Source organism: Carassius carassius, chromosome 47, assembly GCF_963082965.1.
Source record: "Carassius carassius chromosome 47, fCarCar2.1, whole genome shotgun sequence".
NCBI classification, from domain to species: Eukaryota; Metazoa; Chordata; class Actinopteri; order Cypriniformes; family Cyprinidae; genus Carassius; species Carassius carassius.
Window position 1 is genome coordinate 7316798 of NC_081801.1, and position 23599 is coordinate 7340396.

At 36.0% G+C, this 23599-nt stretch overlaps 1 protein-coding gene across 2 annotated transcripts in view; it reads right to left on the reverse strand.

Moving 5' to 3' along the window:
- The window catches only part of LOC132130319 (splicing factor, suppressor of white-apricot homolog), an 88291-nt gene that overhangs the window by 27515 nt on the left and 37177 nt on the right, over nucleotides 1-23599 (reverse strand). For both annotated transcript variants that reach the window (XM_059542003.1, XM_059542004.1), the window contains exons 11-13: nucleotides 19736-19817; nucleotides 19152-19388; nucleotides 12231-12415 (exon numbers count right to left, since the gene is read on the reverse strand). In XM_059542003.1, coding sequence (XP_059397986.1) covers nucleotides 12231-12415; nucleotides 19152-19388; nucleotides 19736-19817 — 504 coding nt within the window. The remainder of the gene's footprint in view (nucleotides 1-12230; nucleotides 12416-19151; nucleotides 19389-19735; nucleotides 19818-23599) is intronic.

The following is a 23599-nucleotide window of genomic DNA, read 5'->3' on the forward strand; positions in this document are numbered from 1 at the left end:
AGAGAACGCAAGGTCATCTGACTGTCAACTGAAGGACAGTCACACAAAGCACAAGAGTAAACCAACAACAGGAAGACTTCAACAGAAGAGTCCTGACCTCAAACTGATTGAGATGCTTTAGCACGACCTCAAGAGGTTCATTTATACAATATATTCTAAGAATTTTTTAAACCGTAAAGTCTGTTAAAGGAAAAAATGGTAATTACTTTTAAAGTTATTAAATCTAAGTGTTTGCATTTTTCCAACCCTGCACTGTAAAATGTTCAGTAAAGACATAGAATGTGTTTGTCTTTTAAATTGAATTCATGCAGAAATCAAGATAAATATAAAGGGTGCACATACTTTTCCCCCAGTAACTGTATGACATCAAGTCTTCATCCTATAAAAGCCTTTAATTAAAAAGTCTTAAAACTGATTACAAGCCACTAATCCCCATCAAATAGGAATATTTTCAATCTGTGGTTTAAATGGAAATGGCTGAATTTCAACCAGTCAAGATGGCCGAATTCAGTCCTCTCTTCTGCTTAGTACTGATGAATGAGCAGTGAGTGATGGAAGTGTTCACATTAATCAAGCCAACAATGAATAATCTAAAAACTGGCTATTCATTATGAACAATCCATGAATGTTTCAATGCTGGTGGAGCTCTCATCTTCAGAGGGGTAGAAAGAATGTTTTTAAGTCAAAAATAATTAGCTTGTTTTTACTGCAGTATGCCAATATGATGAATGGACATCTGTCAGGAGGTGCCTGGCAAAGTAACCGCAACACAAGGGGTTCTTACTAACGTTCTGGAAAGTTCCCACCAGGGAAGTGAACTATAAAAGAAACGCACTGATTTTTTAACTGTCTGGCAATCATAAAGGTAACTATTCTAACAATGGCTTTACTGAACAGCAAATTTGCTCGAAAAAAAATGACCTGCCAATTTATTGTGATTCAAAAACTGTAAAGTGCAATTACATTAAATTATAATGGAAGAAAACAAAATGATCAGCCATTCTTAATTGAGTCAAACAAACTAACATAAAATGAGTTTATAAAGGGACAGTTGGTGGTGATAATTATATTAATTCACTTATGTTGTTCCAAAAAATGTTTTATTTTTATTTATTTTTTTTATAAACAATCCCTCATATTCTGCCATTGGTCAGAAACAAACAGTTAGCCCCACCCCAAAATCACACAATTGGTTGACTCACAACCTTTACAATTTTCTTCATGTCAAATAGGCAGACTGTTCAACAACAGCTTCAGAAATCTCCATCCCAGTCATGATACACTCCAGTCGCTTCAGTGACACCACCAATCCCTGCATTCTCGTTTAACACGGACAAAAGAGAAGTGCAAAGGCACAGAGTCTCACCTCCGCACCCCTGCTTTTGTCACTAATCAGGAGCGTGTTCCCTCCTGTGAGCAGAATTTCTTGTCAAAGCAGTACCTGCTGGAAACACAGCTCTCATGAGATCTGCTTTTTAAAAGAGCAGCTCGCATACAAAGTGCCCAATCAATTAAATGGTAAATCACACATCAGAGGAAGAGAAATGCCACAGCCCTGGGGCAAGAGTGTGTGCAACTGGGAGCATGAACACGCTCCAGTACACATAAGCACACTTTGGGCACAGCAAACAGGTCCCGACAGCCATCATAAAAACTCTAACACACAAAAGAATGTAAAGGGAGACCTTAGTCTTCGCATCAGATGTCTGCTGCCCGTATACTCACGGTCTAATAAATACTGCTTAAATAACAGAGAAAAGTGCTTTATCCACTTGGCCACCAGGCTCTATTAAGAACAACAGACTCACATCAAGCACATGACTGGCTTTTTTAAAAAGAAAATGCAGCAATGCTGAAAATAAACTAAACTGGAATCTTAAAATAAAGACAGACAGGAAATACAAGAATAAGGGAGGTGGGAACTGGCCTGGCTTCTATTTCAGCCGTTGTGAGATCTGCAGTGGCTTTTGGGTAGTTCTTTGACTGTTTGCAGTTGACCTGAACAATGATCACAGTCCGAAGCAAAAACACGAAATCAAAAGTGAAGCACAAGGTGGTCATACAGTCACATCTGATATTCAAAAGAACGGCAATGAGTAGGTGTCCTGTGAGCTCCAGTATTCCTGTGTGTTCCACTTAATAATGAAAGGTCAATTTTAAGAAACAGGCTTAAAGTAAAAGACATAGCAATAAAGCAGTGAATCTAAGACGTTGCTGGAGAGTCGGCAGTCCACTGTGAACAATTTACAGTGCATTCAAACGAAAGACTGCAGAACGACCAGCTGGCACAAAGATTTTCCGCAGTCCGGAACATTTGCTAATTATTCTGAATACACTCAAGGTGAAAAATATGGCTTTAATGATTACATGCCGCCTGTTTATTTAGCACCCAGAATAATTCTCGACAACATGTCGAGTTAAAGTCTGAGATGCATCTTAATTTTCCTGGCTGGTGAACCATGAGGTGGAAATATACAAATAATTGCCATTTTGAAGATGCATACAGTTTTCCTGATAAACACATACAAAAGCAATGACAGCAAACACAAATGCAGACATTCCGATATTGCTGTCAGAACCCGCGTTTCCACTGAAACTACCCAGAACAATTGTACCAGGAACTTTTATTCCCATTTCAACATATTAATAGATTAATTTAATAAAGACCAAAGATGAAATTTTATGTACTTTTATGTATATTTCACTTTTTTTTCCATAACGCATCCATTAATATGCATCGGACTCAGTGTGCAAGGTCTCTGTGCATGACGAATTTTTCGGATCACAAATGCAAAAATTTTGGAATCAGTGTGCAATGACCTTTACTCATTGGAAATCTCACTTCAAACAGTCATGGTCACAATTCACTTTTATTCTATGGAAAAAAGCAGATTAAACATTGTACTATACTCTGAAAAATTAAGGTTCCAAAATGGGAGTTTTTGCAGCGATACCACTGAGTTCCCTAAAAAAAAGCTTTCACAGGTTTTCAGTATTTTTTGTGTAAAAACAATTTAATAATCTTTTTCCACTATAAAGAACCTTTTGTGCAATGGAAAGATTCTGTTGATGTTTAAAGTTCTTCACGAGAGTTTTATTTTTAAGAGTGTATAACTTGTTTCAAAACAGGTTTCAAAAAGACATGAGGGGGGGATACATGACTTTTCATTTATGGGTGAACTAACCCATTTAAGAACCTGTTTCTGTCTTCTGAATGACATTTGGGATTTGTGACAAATGGTCCACCAGTGAAAAAGCAATCTTTGTTGAGGTAAAAAATAATTTTCGCTGAGAGCTAATCCGTAGCCAATTTACTCCTTTTAGGTCAGGATAAAAGTTATAGTAGGCTCTTAAATCTTTGCCATGGATTTATGTATAAAATAATTAGAGTGAGCACAGACACAGTGGCAGGGAGCATCAACAGTTTCAGATCGCCTCATTTCCTCAGGGGCCATCGATTCCATTCCCCTTTTTAATTCTGTCTTGTGACTATGAGAAGGAAAAAAGGACAGCTCCAGCAAAATATTGCCTTAACCGAAAACAAGCCCTCCATTTGATGTTTTTTTTTTGTTCTCATCAGTCGTCGGCCTATAATAAAGATTGACTTCTCAAAAGCGTCACATAAAACAAAAACAAAAAAAGGCCAAGTTAGTTTTAAGTATGCGGCAAGGCAACTATAGTTATTTATAGGAAATATATAATATCAAACTCAAACCAACACAGCTATACAAGTGAACCATTAAGCCACAGGTTCAACAGTAATCACAGTGATTTAAACAAGATTTTCAAATAATCCATATGGATGTATGGCAACAGCCCGTTACGATTTACTTCAGATGAAATCTGGAGAGCTGTGATGAATGTTGGTCAAGTTCTAGTAAGAATAGCATTAAAACTAATCTGTCTGTGCCCATCAATCAATGCTAAGAGGGCGTTTGGCTGTGAGTGTTAAGTGGAGGACTACACTGTGAGAAAACTTTGTTTGAAGGAAAAATCTTGAAGGAGACAATGCACACGGATACTACAGAAAGTGAGTACAGGATAAGCTGTCCTGATACCATCTCACAGTGACAGACAGATCCATAAGCACAAATCCAATACGGTTTTGAGGTGTGCTTGATCGGCTGCTTTGTTTTGCCAGTAAACATGCCGATATCTTACAGTGGAACAGTGGTCAGAGGACACTTACTCCAGACCATGTCTTGGCAAGCTGGTCCTCCCGAAGCTGTACTGCTATTGGCAGAACATCCAATGGCAATGAAGCACAGAAAACCACTGCACTGATTTAGTGCTAATTGGGAGTATTTTGTTCTTGTCTGAAGGAACACACAAATCGACTGATTTTTGGACTACACCACACAGAAACTGTTGAATAGGATTATTATAACAATAATAATAAAAAATAATTCACTAAATCCCGCCAAAGATTTGGACAAACTGAGAAACAGTCGCATATTAACTGCACTTTGGCAGATGTTCTTCAACTAAGGTAACTGATTTTTAATTAATCGATTTTAATTTCCATTATGTAATATAGATGCTTTCTTAATATTATGAAATTAAACAATTAAAATAAAATACATTGGAATAAAGTAAATGAGATGCATGGCAAGCTCACTTTGTTTAAATTTTTTAACCCTCCGGATGTGCAAACTTACAAAAAGCAGGAAAAAAAATTGATTTTCTTGTCGCACAGAAGGTGCATTTCTATAATACTGCAAATAGCAGCGTTGAAAAATGCAGACACTGACAAAGGTGTTTTCTTTGTCTACCCCAAGTCTTCCGAGGCATGCCATGCTCTTTATGAAGATGCAAGCTGACTCACAGGTTCTGTCTTTAGTCTCATTTTAGATTTTGAACACAGAATTGTTAATATCGTAATTCTTTCATGATGACAGTGCTTGAAGATTCAAATTCGAGTTGCATGTCAAAAAAATTAGTTCAGTGAACTAATGAATGCATTCCTTCAGAAATGCCATTGAATCCTAGCTCCCATTTTCGAAAAGTGGTCCGTCATTTCAATTCAGCAGTACAGAAGCTGAAACATTATCTATCACTTCACTCAACCAGATGCAAAAACACAGTAGACTATGACAAAACCGATGACATTAGGAGAAAACAGTGTTTCAAATCACAGCTTGTCTGAAGCCGTGAACAAAATAACAATGATCATGAACAAACATGAATAAATACTGACTTCCATCACAACATTATGCTGGTCACAGTAAAACCAAAAATGCATGTCGAGCAGTGGTAGAGTTTCACGGAAACTTATGGTATGGCATACATACAACGACAACACTCCTGAACGATAAACCCACATTACCAAAACAAAGTGCATGATGCAATAATAAATAAAATTCACAGTGTTTAAAATATAACAGCATTAAATATAAAAAAAAATTATCTTATTTGTGCAGTTTTTACTGCATAAGTTGCTGGGAGCTAATCAAAAAGACGCGTGATAATTGAAGCAAGTTAGGATACAAGTATGTGGATGTGTTACAGCTTCCTCTTAAATCTCGTCTTTTTCTCCTTTTTTCACCTCTCCAATCCTATTCTGCTCACAGGGGATTGGCGATAAATGGATAGTGCGTGCTTTATAGCCATTTGCTGATTTTTGTAAAATATCTTCAGTTTGTGCTTGTCAAATAAAAGAGTTGTTTCAGTTTAATATGTTGTAGTTGAATTTTTGGTAGTAAATAATTTATAAATAATCAAACAACATTGGGCTTGTTTTTAAAGCTGCGGTTGGTTATATGTCTTGCGAGAGTTGGAAATAGTGCATGAATTGTCACTATTAGGAGCATCGACCTAGAAATGTTCAGGTCTGTTCTCCTAAAAATATCTGGCATGATGTTCTGATGACTCTGAATGCTAGGGTATGGAAACTGCAATGGGTGCCATATGCAAAAGCCTCCCCTGATGTCGAGCTTGAGGCACTCATGAAGGAAATGCATGTTTCACATGTCCTGATCTAATTTCCTCTCATTCTCCCATCCCACAATCAATAAATGTGTCTTTGGCTGCTTCGTTCTCAAATTTGCTGCTCTTAATGCTTTAAACTAATTGCAGAAAATGCTGAAACTGGACAACTGTATCCCTGAATCAGCTTTTATTGATTCAGATACACATATTTACACTAAATCCTACAAAAGCATTTGACAGACGACAGTCGCATAAACGGAGCTTTGACAGATGTTCTTTGTCTATTATTTCAACTTATCTAACTTATGTTTCTAATTAATCAATTTTCATTTCCGTTATATATTATACTTGCTTATTTTATGATGTAGTGTAATAAACTATTTTATTTTTCAATTCAAGATCCAAAAGGACCACAGAAACTGATAGCAGAAAAGTGTATGCAAGAGAGAGAAAGAATAATTAAGAGTACTGGAAAGTGATGTCAAGTCAAAAGGTTGCAGTTAAAACAGTAGTTTTTATTATTATAATTTAAAAATAAAATAAGTCATAATTATAGTAAATAATACGTTTACTACTAATACAGCTTATTTGTTTTAATGAATCATTATTTTCAATTAAGTATTATACTTGCCTTGATTTAATAATAATAAATAAAAAAAAGAATAAAGTAAAAAAAAAAAAAAAGAAATTGGAATTAGCTGGATAAGAAACTAAAACAATAAAAAAGGTGAATTTTCCATAAATACATAAAAAAAGACAAAACAATGAGATCAACAATTCAAGCAAAAGAGCTAAAAACCATTGAGAAATATGGAAAGAGAGACTTTGCTGGGCTTCGCTGCAAAGTGCCACCTGGCTGCACAGATGACTGTCCATATTTCCCATTTCAAGCTTGGCTTTTTCTGAGAGAGACCTGCCAAACAGCATTTAGCGTGACGGAAGGTTGTAGCTAAACATCAAACAATTAGCCGGGTCTTATTTCCACTTTAAAGTGCTCCTGTCTGTCACACCATATCTATCTATCTTTCTAAGCCCAGCAACAGCAGTGCAGTGCAGATCAAGGCTATTTTATTTTCTCCCTGTGATCTTGTGGCACAATCATGCACTCCAGCAAACGAGAGCTGAAATCCTACAAATACGAGCTCTGCGAGTAGCACTCTATGCTATCTTCAGAAGAAACGGAAAACTCTTATTGAACAAACAGGGCTGCAGTCACGGCCGGCTGTGATGGAACGAGATGACTATTGGTTCAACATGGCTAAAATGTACGACCACCCTGGCCTCTGTAGAGTTCTCTGTAAAACAGCTATTAAATGAATCTATAGACACTGAAGCAATCCTGGGTTTGGTAAAAGCTAGGAAACATGACCTGATGCATGCTGAATTGGCTAGATTTGATTTTTGTTGCCATAGCAATCAGTAAAGCGCCAAAGGCTGCATATCTGGATGGAGGGAGCTGCAAACAAAAAAAATGCTGTGCTGTTTTCTCACCTGCATAAAGATCTAGAAAGGAAATAAGGGTCTGAAAACTTGTTTATATTTTGCAGAATTTATCTTTTTTTTAATAATCTATTCAGTGGAATGCTTGAACTAATCAGTTTACAAGAAGCCTTATCACTACACTGGTTCTAGTTCACATTATCCAGATGCGACACATTTGTGGTTTTAGAAACTTTTTTTTTTTTTTATACAAAAACAAGAATTTATAAATTTTACAAACCATTTGCATATTTTTTTCCAATCAAACAAGCATTTTCAATTTTCAACCCAGTGCCTAGAATTTTCAGTTTCTGCTTTTCACTTTGGTGCATCACTAATTCTAAAAAAAGGCTAAGGAAGCTAAGATCAATGATGGCAGCTCCATCAGAGATCACAGCTGGCATTAAGCTTAAATTGACTGAAATCATTACCACTACTGAGTCACCGGAAAAAGACAGAAAAAGATAATGGCTAGGCAAGGCAAAGGAAACAGACAGAAAATACAGAAACAGAGTGTTCATATAGCTCTGTTGTTTGTGTTTCAACAGCCTAAAATAAGTAGTTTCAAACTGCATTGTTTAAAAACGTATGATGTGATGTGTGCACACATGCTGTTATTCTTGCTTCTGCCTGTAACCACGTGTAATGCGTGTAAGACTGCCGTCATTCAAATCATAAGAAAGTAGGGATGGGACGATAACCGGTTTTATCGATAACCGTGATAAAATGTGCTGAAGGTTAGTAATATCGTTTAAAAATGAATTATTATTAAAACCGTGTTTGATTATCGCGGTTTTAATAACTCGCTATTAAATCATGTCCAGCCAGCAACAGTCTGACGCAAGCGCAGCGCACAATGTTTTTTTGTTTTTTTTCGAAAAGGAATGGCAAAAGTCAGTGACTTTTCTATGCTTCTACACTTTTCATTGTAAGGAAGGAAATGCCACAGAATTTAATCTTTCTTTAAATTAAGTGCATAGAGTTGCTTGTTTTATTAGTTGTTTGTTGATTATTAAATATAAAACTTGCTGAAATGTTTTCAGTGTGAGCATCAACTATTTTTGAACACTTTCATCTCGTTTCAACAAAACCGTGATAATATTGATAATCGTGATAATTTTAGTCACTATAATCGTGATATTAAATTTTCATACCATCCCATCCCTATAAGAAAGTATTGCAGTAAACAATGCTTTTTGCTGCACCACGAAATAAACGATAGAACATAATATGAAACAATAGACTTAATTTTATCCATCCGATATGTATTGTCATATCACCTAGCCCTACCAAGAGCTATGCAAAGTTCCCAGCAAGAAATAATTTGCCTATTCACACTAAATGTGAAACTCTTGTGCAAGACCAAATAATAATCACAAGCCAATCAGAAGATAATTCATGTTTAACATGTGATGAACAATAGTTTGGACCAATGAGATTTCATAATGAGCTGGGCTACGAGAAATAAAAACCAAGCGATCAACAAAAACTTTTGGCCAGATTTACTAAACGGCAGATTAGCTAATGCTCAAACAAACAAAAAAAATAAATAAATAATTCTGAGAAAAACAAATAAATGATTGAGACTAAGATACCTCAGGAAAATCCTAATCAGAATTAAAATATTTACAAAATAAAAATGGCATTTTGTGTTGTTCTATATCCTGATTAGTCTGCAAAAAAACATGACATCGATTCAAACAGATTTGGACAAAAAATATGACTTTTGTTGCCTGTCAGAATTAAAAAATATCCTGTTAAACGCTGTGGACAGAGCTAGTTAGGACAAAAATGATATGCAAGAGAAAGATTTAGCGCACATCACTTGTGTAGCCACACTATTTTTGCTTCTTTCCTGAGGGTGAAAGACAGAACTGCCGTAAGCTGTTGGAAGTTGAATCTGAAATCAGGCCTTGGGTAAAGTAAGAAGTTGGAAACTAAATAAGGCATCCCTCTCAAGTAATTGGGTGTCCAAGAATAAGAAGCAGGAAGGACATCCATAATGGATTAGTTGGTTGGGAACGTACAGGAGTAGTGTTGTGTATATGTGAGCGAGAGACTCAGGTAAAAGCCCAGAGGAAGCAGTCCTGCATCCACCAGCTGCTTCTTCTGATTTCACGCTTCATTGGCCTCATTAATGTGGAGCTGAACCGCACACCAGTGGAGACAAATGGCGAGATTAGTCTCCACTACTCACCTATTTCTACTCTCTCTCGCTTTTCCTAATGGCGTCTCTCAATCTCACACTTCTGCCTTTCTCGCTCTCCCTCCATGAACACCATGGAGCAAAAATTCTGGAGAAGAAACAGTGTTTGCAGCCTGCGGAGTAGATCAGGGGAAATATGAGCTGCACACGGGCAGAGTTGGCCATTATAGTGAGAGTAGGAGGAAGATCATGGATACGATCTCAAAAACACCTGCTGAGAAACCACTCTAAGCAGACACCATACACAATATTAAGCCATAGAGAAATGTAGAAAACCTTTAAAAACCAAACTATGTCCTTAAAGGAATGGGTGTCTCTACAAACTCCTATGACTTTCTTCTGTAGATGAAAATATATATATAAAAAAAAGTGTTCATGCTGCTTACTATAAAAATATTGGCTAGGTAGCTATCAAGATGAAAAAAAGTACCATAAAAGTGGTCCATATGACTTGAAAATATGACTGAAAATCATGTTTTATGGTGCTATTATGGTGCTTTTGAAAAAAAAAAAGGAATTAAGTTAATTAAGTAAATGACAATTTTCAATTTTGGCTTCTGTTTAAAAGTTTTGGGTCTGTAAGATTTTTAATTAAAATTTTTGAAAAAGTCTGTTATGCTCATCAAGGTTGAATTTATTTGATCAAAAACGCAGTAAAAAAATATGACTGAAAATCATGTTTTATGGTGCTATTATGGTGCTTTTGAAAAAAAAAAGGAATTAAGTTAAGTAAATGACAATTTTCAATTTTGGCTTCTGTTTAAAAGTTTTGGGTCTGTAAGATTTTTAATTAAAATTTTTGAAAAAGTCTGTTATGCTCATCAAGGTTGCATTTATTTGATCAAAAACGCAGTAAAACAGTAATACTGTGCAATATTACACGTTTAAAAAGCTGTTATATTTGTACATTTGTTTTTGTGGAAACCATGATGCATTTACTTCTGAAGTAATTTAGTGCATTTAGTTCAAAATAACAGCATTTAATGGAAAGAGATTTTTATTTTATTTTCTTTGGTAACATTATAAATGTCTTTACTGTCACTTTTGACAATTCACCAATCAGTTTAATGCATAATTGCTAAATAAATGTATTAATAATTGTTTTATTAATTTGTAAAAAACAAAAACTAAATCTTAATGGTCCCAAAAATTTTAATTGTAGTGCATGAAATTGGTGAGGTATTAATTGGAGATATTTTGACATTTTCATTCAAAGATTCAGTGGATTTAGAAATCATCAGGGCTGCTTTGATGGCTATAAACACTGAAACAAGATAAACAAATCCAAATAAACTCACAAGTAGTGTTGCTTTCATCAACAAAAAATGACTGAATATCGTCGTCAATGAACCTTTATCATCTGATGAAAACGAGACGCAACGTAAATGCTGGTCATGTGACAATGACTATAATTAAATGTATAATGCAATATTGTTGACGAATAAAAACGAAACTAAATGTGGAGTAAAAAATAAAAACTATGCTAAAATGTCTCTTCATTTTCGTTGACCAAAATAAGATGAAACTATAGAATCGGAACAAAGATTTATAACATTTAAAGTAACAATAATATAATAAGATAACCTTGTTTGAAATGGATTTGGCTAAAATAATTTTGGGTTTGTCTATACTGCTAGGTACTTGTACTATATTGACTGGGTTAAATAGAATTGCATTAGTAAAAAGAGACTAAATGTCATCAGTTTTCGTCGACTAAAACTAGACAAAAATCGTCATGGATAATTCTGACTAAAATAAGACTAAATTGCTCAGACTTTTAGTTGACAAACTTGACTAGACAAAAAAAAAAAAAAAAAAACTATGATTGTGACTAAAAAGAATAAAAACTAAAATGACAGCTTCACACAAATACTAGAATAACACAGGCCGCCAAAAACACTTGTCTCAAGTACAACAACACTACTACTCAAGTACAAACAGACATTTTTCCTGGGAGACACCAGCTTTGTCAGCACAACTAATTAGGAACAACTCCTCTTATAAGTCTATAAAAATACAACTGGGATAGAATGAACAGCGTCTATGTGTTCGCATTTAATGTCATCTCATCTGTCAGCACACAAAGTCACACTTGACCCCAAGAGACTGCTGAAAAACTGTTGTCAGGAATAATTTTGTGGTAATGAGCATTTCCAAAAGATTTCTGATGGATCCATAAAATGTTGCTTTTCTTTAAAGGGGGACTTGACTAAAACCGCAAGGAAACCAGAGCAGCGTTTCTGAGTAGGAATCCTGACGTGATGCTGACCAATCAAATAAAAACACTCAAATCTATAACCATGATGGCACGGTGCATGATTCTGAAGAGCAGAGCAAAAATATAATTTTTTTGTCGGGGCAAGCATGTCAAGAAATGCAATGAAAGCGAAATGAAGAGTAGGCTATTTTCAAGCGTAATCACTATAGGTAGGAAGAAATTGTTATTTGTGGTTAAATTCAAAGTTCAATGTCAATATGGCAGATACAGTATATAATACACATCTGAACATCTTTCAAATCCTGTTCATACTAGTACTAGGAATTCAGAAAAGGCCTAGGTATATGTGGTAGTAGACGGACGATGCTGAAAAATGCACGCACACACAAACACACAAACCTCAGACGCAGCAGCAGTTTCCTCTGTATGCTTGACCTCAGCCTCTGGTCCTCGCAGAGTCTGCAGGAAGAGGGCAGCTTTCCTCTTGCGCTCAGCCTGTAGCTGCCTCTCTTTGGACTCTTTGGAGGCCTGGGCGAGCTTCTCTCTCGCTGCAGCTGCTAACCGGTCCTCCAGCTTCTGTTTGGCTGGAAGACAAAGGGCAGGAAAGGTCAGACACACAGACATTTGTCTTGATACACACCATATGCTCTGACAACTAAAAGCATAGGCAAGGGAGCTTGCATGCACAAGTGCATTCTGTTCCTGCTACTAAGCAAATGCAGAATGTTTCTAGACGAGGCTGCTCATGACCTGGTTTTGTAAGCCATCGCGCCTCATAAAAACTGTATAGAGCTTAAAAAGCTACAAGATAATGATGCATCGCATTTTAGTGTTTCACATCTACCGTGATAGAATTATCCCTTCTGACATTCACTCTCTGCTTAGGTGTTTAAGGCTGCCTGGTTATGGATTGTATAACGGTTGATGGTGTTTCAGTTTAGCTTGCTCAAGTAGGCAATGTACCCATGTATAATTTTCCAGGTTTTGTTCACAGGAACAGAAATAACAAAAGGAAAACGGGGGAAAAAACAAGTCATTATATTCTACAAGAACAAGAAGAGGGCCCTGTCAGTGTCCGCACTAAAAATAGGCCCCATGCCATGGACAATCATGTATAACTCTGGAACAAAAAAACAAATGGAGAGAACAGTGTTCTCTATTATGTCACTGCGAGTAAGATAATATTGTGTGTAAAGGCCTTTCCACACCGAGCGCTATGCGAAAAAGAGAGGAGAATTGCAGACAAACGATGCTTTCACATCGAGTGCAAAACGACTGTTCGCTTTCTGCTAATTCACACCTTCACGCTAGCTGGTGCCGACTGACGTATTTTTCCTCAGATAACAATCTTGTATATGATCCGCTGCTCAATATACAGCATTAAATTAAGATCAATAAAGTTTGGTTCTACACCAGAAACACAAATATCAAGAATATCCCATAATATAATTAGAAGTACAGTTAGCATCAAGCTACACTTGAAAATACATGTAATTATTAATGTATTCATTTAAGAGTCACTTTAAACCATCACCGAGTGCTTGCAATAACTTTCGATTGTTATCTATAGTTGATTTTGGATTATAATAGACAGACTCTTTATGTCATCAACATCCTTTGTTATAAAAAATACCATGAGCTTCATACAAAACACACACAGAAAATATATCATTATAATCGTATGTCTATTTGCTTTCATATGTAGAAAAATATTTCACTCGATTTCTAAAACAGTCAAAAAGTTCTCTATGTTCAGACACCAAGGACAACACCATCTCGACATTCATATTCTTTGTATGCTGGTTAGAAGTCCTCTACTTCTGTGTTTTTGCGCTTGTGCTCAGTATGGTCTTCTGAACTTTTAGCGCCACCGCGTAGACCTTTTGTGTAACAGCAGTTGCTCTGGTCACATAATGTAATGCTCAAATTTTATTGAATGGCCTGTGTTTTTGATTTGAAAAACTGAAAAGATTCATTGGATGGGTTCGAAAAAAGAAAAATTCCGATTTTCGGTGCGCGAATGTTCACAGTCTATGTGGAAGCATCCATAAGAATCTGCTATTTTATTCCAGCACGTCATCGCCAATGTTCCCTATAATTTTTTTACTGTGCTGAGCAAATAACATTTCTGAGGGCAAACCTTTAACGGTGAGCAATTTCATCAAAAATCTTATAATGTCACAAAAAAAAACATGTTTGGGCTATAGTTTGATAGAATATTAGTAAATTTTATTAACTGTTCAACAAATTGTACAGTATAGTAATAATAAATGTTCAATATTTTTAACCAAACATGTTTTATTCAACCAGATTGGATTAATAAGATATACAAACTGTTTTAACATATTTTAGTATAACAGTGCCATTGCTCTGTTGACTGGCCATGCAGGTCTGTGGAGATTTGGAACCTCTATCAAAACAGCATCTGAAAACAAAGATGCACCACAATAATAAAATATTAACTGCCTATTTTCTTTCAATGAGTACAGACCTTGTTACAGTAACTTAGCCTTTTAAATAAAGCGTAAAGCTTTAGTCAGATAATTAACCACAATACTTAAACATAACAATTTATAAAATATTACAATTAATGTAACTGCTTAAATTGACTCCACAAATTCAAATGAGTAGTTTTTACTTCTCCAGGTGTCGGGAAGGCTTACATATTTCGCCAGATGATTATACATTTCTTGAACAGATAACATCGACGTGTTCACTTTAATGGCAAGTAGTAAGTTATCGATCAATATCTTGATTTGTTCAGGGTTTGCCTTGCTCTTATTGGTGAGGTGGAAACGTTTTTCTCTAGATTCTCTTGACTCTCCGAGAAGCTGGTTAATCGCAGTTCAATGCTTTCACCCCATCAATGTGACATTTTTGTGTTAAGTGGCGTTTTAGGTAGCCACGTTTCCACTCGGTCCACGTTTTCCTGTTGGAAAACTCTCCTTAGATTTTAGCTTTGGAGCAAATTTTGCACACAATCCCATTAGCTCCGTAACTAAATATTTCAGACAATTTAACCGATTTATTAGGGCCATCGCTTGTATCTGATTGAACCATTTAATTTAGCCATTCTTGTTTGAAAGTCAAACAAACCTTTTATTAGGCTGTTGCAGAGAGGTTTCATCTTTTCGTTTTGCCATTGCCGAGTGGATGCATGTCGTCTGAACTTGTGCAGCGCGGGACCTTCAATTAGTCTGCGAGTCCGTGCAGCTTAAAGGGAACCTTGGTCATGGCGTCCGATATTCATTTAGCTTTTTCGCGCTCAGTGTGAAAAGGCCTTAATAGCAATACAGAAAGATGAGTTCGGAAGGAATACTGTTTGAGATGTCTCTCAATCAGCCAAGCTCCTTCCCACATGCATTTCGACAACTGCAATGTATTTGCACTGCCATGAATCAAAAACAATCTTGTAGCCTTGCTGTTCTGTTACGATTTAACTTAATCCTCAGTTAGTGCAAAGCATTGTGCCCTCGATTTAATAAGAAAGCTCAGAGACAAAACACACAGAAATGAAGAGCAGCAACTCAAACTATTCCAGGAAAAGAAAGGATTGTATTTACTTGTACAAATAATATAATATATATCTTTAACTGAATTAATTAGAACCAGTGCAGTCCAACCGTTGAGAGAATCTTTCAAATCAGTTTAGTGAGGGAGACCAACTAATCTATTGAAAAGTTCTGATATAATTGGTTCACAAATTCAACATTGACACTTTTCACATTACCTCTATCTCTATCTCTACCTCTATCTCATGAGATCTAAAGGCATGTTTCCAAATTTCAGGGAAAAATAACTGACATTTCAATCTGCGTCTCACATAATGCTATCTTCTGACATTCAGAAGACAAAAGTATTGTGGTTGTTTACTATTTCTAAAAAAAATTTACAAGTGAAATAAAATATAAATAGCAGATAACACTTTAGGTACTTAAATTACCAAAAAGAAATTGAAGCTAAACAGCCCAATATAAATATTTAAACCAATACAAAAGACAAAAATTCTTCTTTTTTTTTCCAAAATGGGTAACACTCTTACTAAATCTCAAACTAAAAGAAAAGATCTTTCAAAGTATTAAATAATATTATAGGAGTTTATAAATAATGGTACTGACAACTTTAACTTCCATAAAAAAAAAAAAAAAACATTAATAGGATGTATATAACACAAATCACTTTTTGTGGTCCACTGAAGAAATAATTCATACAGGTGAGTAAATGACCAGTTTTCTTCTATTCCACAAGGTTTCATCTAAAATGCCCCCAAATTATTATTATTATTTTTTTTTTAAATGATTAGCGATTTTTGCATGTTCATATAGTTGTTACAAGAATTCGATTAGTCTAAAATGCATTGAAGTTGCAAAAAAATCAAGTCATGTGTAAATCATTTGTTTTTTACATTACTGATCACTGCACTTTTCAAAGCTCCTGTGCGCATCCCTAGATAAAGGACTTCAATAATGTTGCAATACATGCCTGACAAGCCTTTTCAATGCAACACACAGCACTTAACACCTGTAATTTGCTTGTGGCATTTGTAAAAGCAATGACAAGTAATTTTCTGCATTTTCCTGCAAATTTCTTTCTCATGCATAATTTCTCATCTACACACTTCAGAAGTCAATATGCAATTGAGACAGCAAATAAAAGTTTGACGAAATACAATAAGGCTACCTTTTGAGGTTTCATTTTGAAACTACAATTTGCAATATAAACAGGTAAGCTCTGGTAAATACACAAGGGATGTAAATACTTTGCCTCTGCTTTCACAACCACAAGAAACAGCAGAGTGTCGACCCAATAAAACTTTCACTCACGATCATGCAAACTCACTCCATTCAGTAAATAAACTAAAGGTAATAGATGGACACATGAAAACAGACAGAGCATTTGCTGAATCGTGCATCTGTGATTCTTTAACAGCTCATCAATACAGATTATGTTCCTCCGGATGGGTCGATGGTCATAGAATCTAAGCTAGTTTGCCACTGAGTGAAGCCTTTTTGACTGCAGTGCCATTCATTTCACTTCCTCATGCAGTAAACTTCTTCTGGGCATCTGGTCTTATTAATGTAATTACCCCTCCGTTCCAGGTGCATTACTGCTCAGCGCTCAGCCGGAGTGTCTGCCGTGTGCATTCCAAAGTCAGTGATGAGATTTAACTAACTTATTTTTTAATGGGGAACAAGAAAACCAATGCAAAGCATGCATGTTATAACGAAAGGTGCATCTCTTGTTAAAAGAATAGTTCACCCAAAGTGAACATCTGTCATCATTTCCTCACCCTTGTGATGTTCCAAACTCTATGACTTTGTCTTCCTTGGAAAATGAAAAGTTGAACAATATCTTGGCTCTACTCTTTTGCATATAATGACAGTAAATGAGGACTAGGGCTGTCAAGCTCAAACATAAAAAAAAAATTAAAAAACTACCATAAAAGTGGTCCATGCAATATCTGTTTCCTTATACAATTAGTCTTTCCCCTGGGTGACAATGATGTTTGGTCATGGTGCAATGTCAAGTCAAGTTACCTTTATTTATATAGTGCTTTATACAATTAAGATTGTCAAAGCAACTATATAGTGTTAAACAAGAAAAAAAGTGTGACAATAATGCAAGAGGACAACAGTAAACAGTCAATTTTTCAAGTCATCGTTGATTCAGTGATGTCATCATCCAACTTAGTTCAGTCATCTTCAAATAGTGTCTGTGCAATTAATTCAACAATATGGCCAAAAATATTAAGCAATGGCAAACCACAGAAATCAATTATGTTTTACATCTAAAAACTGTCATTTTTTAATAGATGCCAACAGCAAAAGGAAGATTTTAGATTAATTTGAATCTCACAAAATATTAGACCATCATATTAAATAATACCTTGAGACGTGCCTTTCCAGTCATTTTGGAGACAGACCCTTCGGACTTTCATTATACTGAAATCAGCACCCAGTTCATCCATTTAAAATATAAATCCTTTTGTGTTACAAGAAAATCCTAGAAGTTTGGAAAGCCATGAGGGTGAATAAATGATGCAGAGCTTTCATTATTGGATAAACTATCCAAAATAGAGTAATGTATCATTATAGCGAAAACATGATATATACAACACAATTAAAAAGTTTAGGGTTGGTGTGTTTTTTTTTTAACAAAGTAATGTTGATATTTAAAAAATTACATTTTTAATCAGTGTCTTAAAAAGGGAAATAATTTTCTGCTCTCCACTGACTTCCATTGCACTCCCTCTTAAATACAGGGGACAGTTATTGCCACTAGTGAGCGTGGTCCATATGGACAGATATATTACATTAGATCACTGGCCCTCGCTGGAGTAATTTAATGTGCTGCCAGTCATGGTGATGTTACAACGATCAGATCAGCTCACTATTTTAAGTCTCTGAGGGTCAAAAGAACAATGAAGAAGTCCTAAAAGTGAGGCAAAATCCGGTAACTCTTGGCTTGATGTGATCTTGATAAACTATCATTTTTTTAACTTATCTTGTTAGAGTAAAAGATGTCTAGCTTCTCAGCTTCTGGCCAGTGAGAAATTACATTTGGGCTGTAACAATTATGGTGAGAAATCAGCACAAGTTATTTTCGTAATACTCCACAAACGCACTCATCTCTTCTGTTTGAACAATTTTTCAGAACATTACCCAAGAACAGCCTTGAAAACACTCAATTACAAAACTTGACTTCTCAACTCTACAGATAGTGATTCAAATCTAAAATTTGCTAATATGCTTGGCATTTATAAAGATGGACAATGAATAGAGTCTAGTAACAATGAAAAGAGTCTAGTGGCTTTAAAGGGACAGTTCAAAATGAACAACTGATTTAAATGTTCTTCCAAACCCCTTATTCATTGAGAAATACTCTGGCCATGCATTTCCATATAATGAAAGTGAGTGGAGACTTTGAAGCTCAAAAATATTCAAAATAGCACCATTACATTTAAATAATCCTTCTTTTCCTTAATCCATCCTATCGGTCTTCTTTCATATTTCATATCTCCTTCCTTGCATTCTTTTCTACTTTCCTTAGTTCCATTTATCTACCTTCCTTCCTACCTACCTTATTCCCTCGTTCCTTTCTTCTTGACCTCTGCAGATTTAAATCTTAGCTAATTTGTCATTTAAATCTATTACATAGCTTCAGATTTAGCACATTATTCAAATGAAACTTATTGAAGGATGCAATTCACAATTTCACATTTTTGAGTTCCACACAGTTTTGATCAAGCAGGTGAGAGTAAATGCTGTCAGAAAGTTTATTTCTGAAGGAAATAATTCTTTGGTGAAGATTTTGACGTACCTTGTTTGGCCTCTAGCTCTTCCTGGGACAGTACTGGTTTCTTCTCCTCGGCCAATGGAGGTTGAGGAGGCTCTCTGGCTGCTTCGACCAATCCGATCGCTAACTCTGCTCCCTCTTGCACCTCCCCCTTCATCCCATCCTCATCCGAGTCATCGTCCAGTCGCACACGATTCTTCTCCAGAGGCAGAAGGTCATTTTCTTTTGACTTTATTGCAAAGCAGATGGGTGCAAAGGACGCTGTAAAGTGAGCGATAATAGACACGTTTTATCTGGTGACTGTCGATAACCTTTCTCTCTTTCTCACTTAGCACAAATCTGCTGCATAGGTACAGTCATTATGGTCAAAGTTGTGATTATTACAGTCAAGCCCAATAGCTCATCGATATTTACATCAGCTGAGACACAGGGGTCAGCACACCATTTAGAAACACTAAGTGACACAACCTGAGCACAACAACAGCAATAAACGGATGGAGAGACATGGCATGGTGCTGCTACGTAGATGCATGAGGACATTGTGAAATGTTAGTATGGCTGACAAGGATGTTCTGAGGACTCTATCATGGAGTGCAGAGCTGTCTTACCTTTAATGAGCTTGCCCTCATTCTGCTGCTTGTCAGAAGAGCAGTTTGCTGTGCCGTCCCCCCCACTGTTGCAAAGCGAACCCTGTAAGGCCAAGAAGACAAGAACAGAGAGAGACAGGGAAGAGAGACACAAAGTTACTTTACTTTGCAGACACAGGTTAAGGATGAAAATCCTGAGCTCTCAGTTTTCAGACAAAGGCTCTCTCAAGAGCTTGACAGTATTTTTAAAGGACTTTCTTTGTACTGAATATGTGGTTATTCTGAGTCAGTAATTCCTCTATACTGTTCACAGGTGAAGAAAAGGAGGCACAGAGGGAAATGGAAGGAGTTCAGTCTATAAGCAGGACCTCAGAGAGAATCCATCTCATCCTTAAAAAGCCACATGTGCAATATTTTGATGTTTAAGTTCTTTCTATGTCCTCTTTCTTTCTTTTTTTCTCTCTCTCCTTTCTTACTGATTTCTTCAGCTTTCTTCCCTCCTACTTTTTCCCTTCCTTTCTTTTTTCCTTCCCACTGTCTTCCCCTTCCGTGCCTCCTTCCTTCATTAATTTTTACTTTCCTTCCATTTTACATTACTTCCTTCCATTTTTCCTTCCTTCCTTCTATTTTACATTCTTTCCTTCATTCCATTTTACATTCCTTTTTATTTATAGAAACAAATAAGCTTTGTTTGGAAACAAATTATCTTGCAATTATTTTTTATGCCACAGAAATTACTTCAATTTCAAACAAAGAAAAATTTAGAGAGCATTTCCCACTTGCTAGAAACGTTTCGGTCTGAGCTCTGTTAGGATGAGATGCAGGCTTTGAGTGTCACTCTGGGAGCTACACTGATGGACGAGTATAAATCTCAGGAACGTTCTGCAGTTGAGAAAATGGCAACAAGATCCTTCACGGTCATACAGCCTGAGAGCAATGCAGTCCTGATGCTCATTTATCAATCATCTGCCAGCAGATTACATGCTCATAAATGTCTAACTCCACCTTAATACATGTTGAAGACTGGACTCCATACTGTGGGGTGGTCATTAATGAGGTTCAGTGTTTCCACACTAATGTGATGTTTTCCTTATTTTGACCCAAATCTTTGCGTTTTATTCCTTTGTTTGAGTCAGTGGCCACTAATAATACAACAAATCACACACACTGATAATCCCACATAATATCACTGCCAGGGTTTTATAACAAGAAAGAAAAAAACAGAGGACGAAAGATAATGATTCTGAAAGTTTAGTGTCGCTAATGGAAGTTTTCAATATTTCACAGCTCTATTAAAGAAGTGTCTGTAGATCCTGGTTAAAATGAAGGGTCAGGAGGACATTAAACCCAGTTAGAAATCTCTGGCCCAAAGATGAAAGTCAAGATGAAGGAATTAAAGCAGGAGATTGGATCTGTGACCAGACACTCGATAAAAAACTGAAGAGAGACACTGTGGGGAGAGTGAATGTTGCAGTGTAGTGTATACTCTAACCTAGTGTTGAGAATTAAGAACCGGTTTTCATTCAGATTCACTGTCGAGTCTTATTCAGATTTTAAGAAATACTAGAAGTAAAAAAAAAAAATTGGTGTCCAGTTTATGAAAGAATGGAGCCCATTTGAATTAATTGGTAAAAAAAAAAAAAAGAAAAGAAAAAAGAAAACTGTTGTGAAACTGTTTACTCTGCTTTAAAACAGAGACCTTCAGTGTGTGTTGGTTTCTGATGAGTCCTCTGCTGTCTACACATCACCGAATTAATATCAAATGAACATTAAAAACAAGGGTTGTTTTATGGTCTCCCCCTGTGAGGGACATTACTTCTTCAGCCTTGGGTTTTCTTATACACATTCTCCCCTGTAGAGATGGTGCCATACAGAATGTCTTCATCTTCTCATATGAAGTGGTAATCCCTTAATCCTGTTCATGGATAAAGTCAGCAGAATGAGCATATTCACTATGGGAGAGTCAGCATGCTGTAATTTAGAGTGTGATGGTAGGTGTCATTCATCAAGGCTCATGAAGAGATGTGGTGCCATGGAAAATAAGATTCTGCAATCATCTCTAAGAAAAAATGATCCACCCATAATCAAATACACAGTGATTTTTTTTTTAAATCACACAATGTACATATCAGAATATTTTCATTTTTGAGTTCACATTTCAGCCCCAGTCCCCTGACACCACAGATTCCTTTTCACAGTGTAATAATTCAAAAGACATCTGTTTATATCTGTAGTTAGGTAACAAATGCAAAGGGAAGGCATTAAAAATAGAGTATATTATTCACTTGAGGTTTTTTTTTTTTTATAACTGATGTTTTTCTCTATTTTGTGGAGGACTGAAACCTAAAAATCTGAACAGAAAGCAGCTGAAGGTTGACATGAAATTCCATTATCTTAAAATAAAGTTGATGTTAAACAACAACGGAAACCGTTTTTACACAGTGATAAGTGATCTAAAGTGAAGTGAACTAAAAAAAATGAATAGCAATGAGAACAAATACTTTAAAGCAAGTAATTAAAAGTTTTAAGTTTAGTTTATTTACTTATCACTGCTATAAAAGAAAGAAGGTGATGCTTTAAAAAATGAGGCATTTAAATGTTAATTATGGTACACAACAAGCAAAAGATAAAATTGCTTAACATCCTTCTGTCACATTAGGTTACACACCACCATTCAAAGCAACATCGATTGCAAGAAAACTAAGATAAACTAAACAAATATTGTTGCTTGAACACTTATTATCATTTTTGAAGATGCTTCAACATTTCAGCTGACTGAATGACATTTTGATCTATATCATGAGCTGAAAAATCTGACCAAACATGATACAATTTTGTGTCAAACTGCATGTTGTAGGAATGTACACAGGCAAAAGCAAATGGTTGTGACCTGCATTAGGTGGTTATTGCATCTGTCTTGCATCAAAGATACAAAGAACGCTAGCGGTTCACTTAAGGCTGTTTCTGCAGAGAAAGAAGCAATGGAAAACGCTTTGGCACTTTGGGACTGATGCCTTGTAAGTGCTGTCGTCATCATGTACATCATCAATAACGGTTCACTTTAAATGAAACCAGAATGTTTTCCAAATCAAATCCAAGACTTTTCGAGCCGACTTCCTCAGTGAGGTTCCTCACGTCCCAAATCAAAGTAACTTTCACGCAAACCAAACTGACTAACAGTCAAACAGACTGAAAACTCAAGCGTATCTTATAATGAGAGTACAATGTTCACAAAACAGACTTTTTTTCTAAGCAGAGGCAAAACCACTTTTGTAACATGTAAGGATTCTCGAAAAAATTTCAGGTGGCAGAGAGCACAGAAACGGGCTACAAAAGTTTTTAGACAAAAAAAGTATGTTTCTTATTCCAAAAAGTCAGAAAAGTACATTCCAGATAAAAACTGCTTTGAAGAAACTGTTGACTCGTTTAATGATGCAGCCTCTGTTCTCTTAATTATTCAGTTTAAATTAGCTGTTGGAGGCCTTGTGTACAGCTTATTCTTTCAACTAATCCATCCATCAATGCACTGGCCTGAGGTTATCTGACGAATCACGTGAGAGCATTCCCCCTCCTGCTTACAGAAAAGTGGGGCACTACAACAATAGATATAAAAAAAAAATAAAAAAAAAAAACGAATTGGAATAACAAGCGATGGAATTGTGAAGGAAGAGAGGTGCAACCAAGATTCACTTCCCCAGAGAAAAATACAATGAAAGGTGGCAAACAAAGAACTCAGGGTTCCTGAAGTGCTCTTTGGCTCTTCCACCTCTTCAAAGGTGGACCGAATGAAGAGACACAGGCACAAATCAAGAACAATGGCTTTCAAGCTGTAAGCGCAGAGCTAACTGGACTATAAAGTTAGATAAAATGCATGTAGATATGATA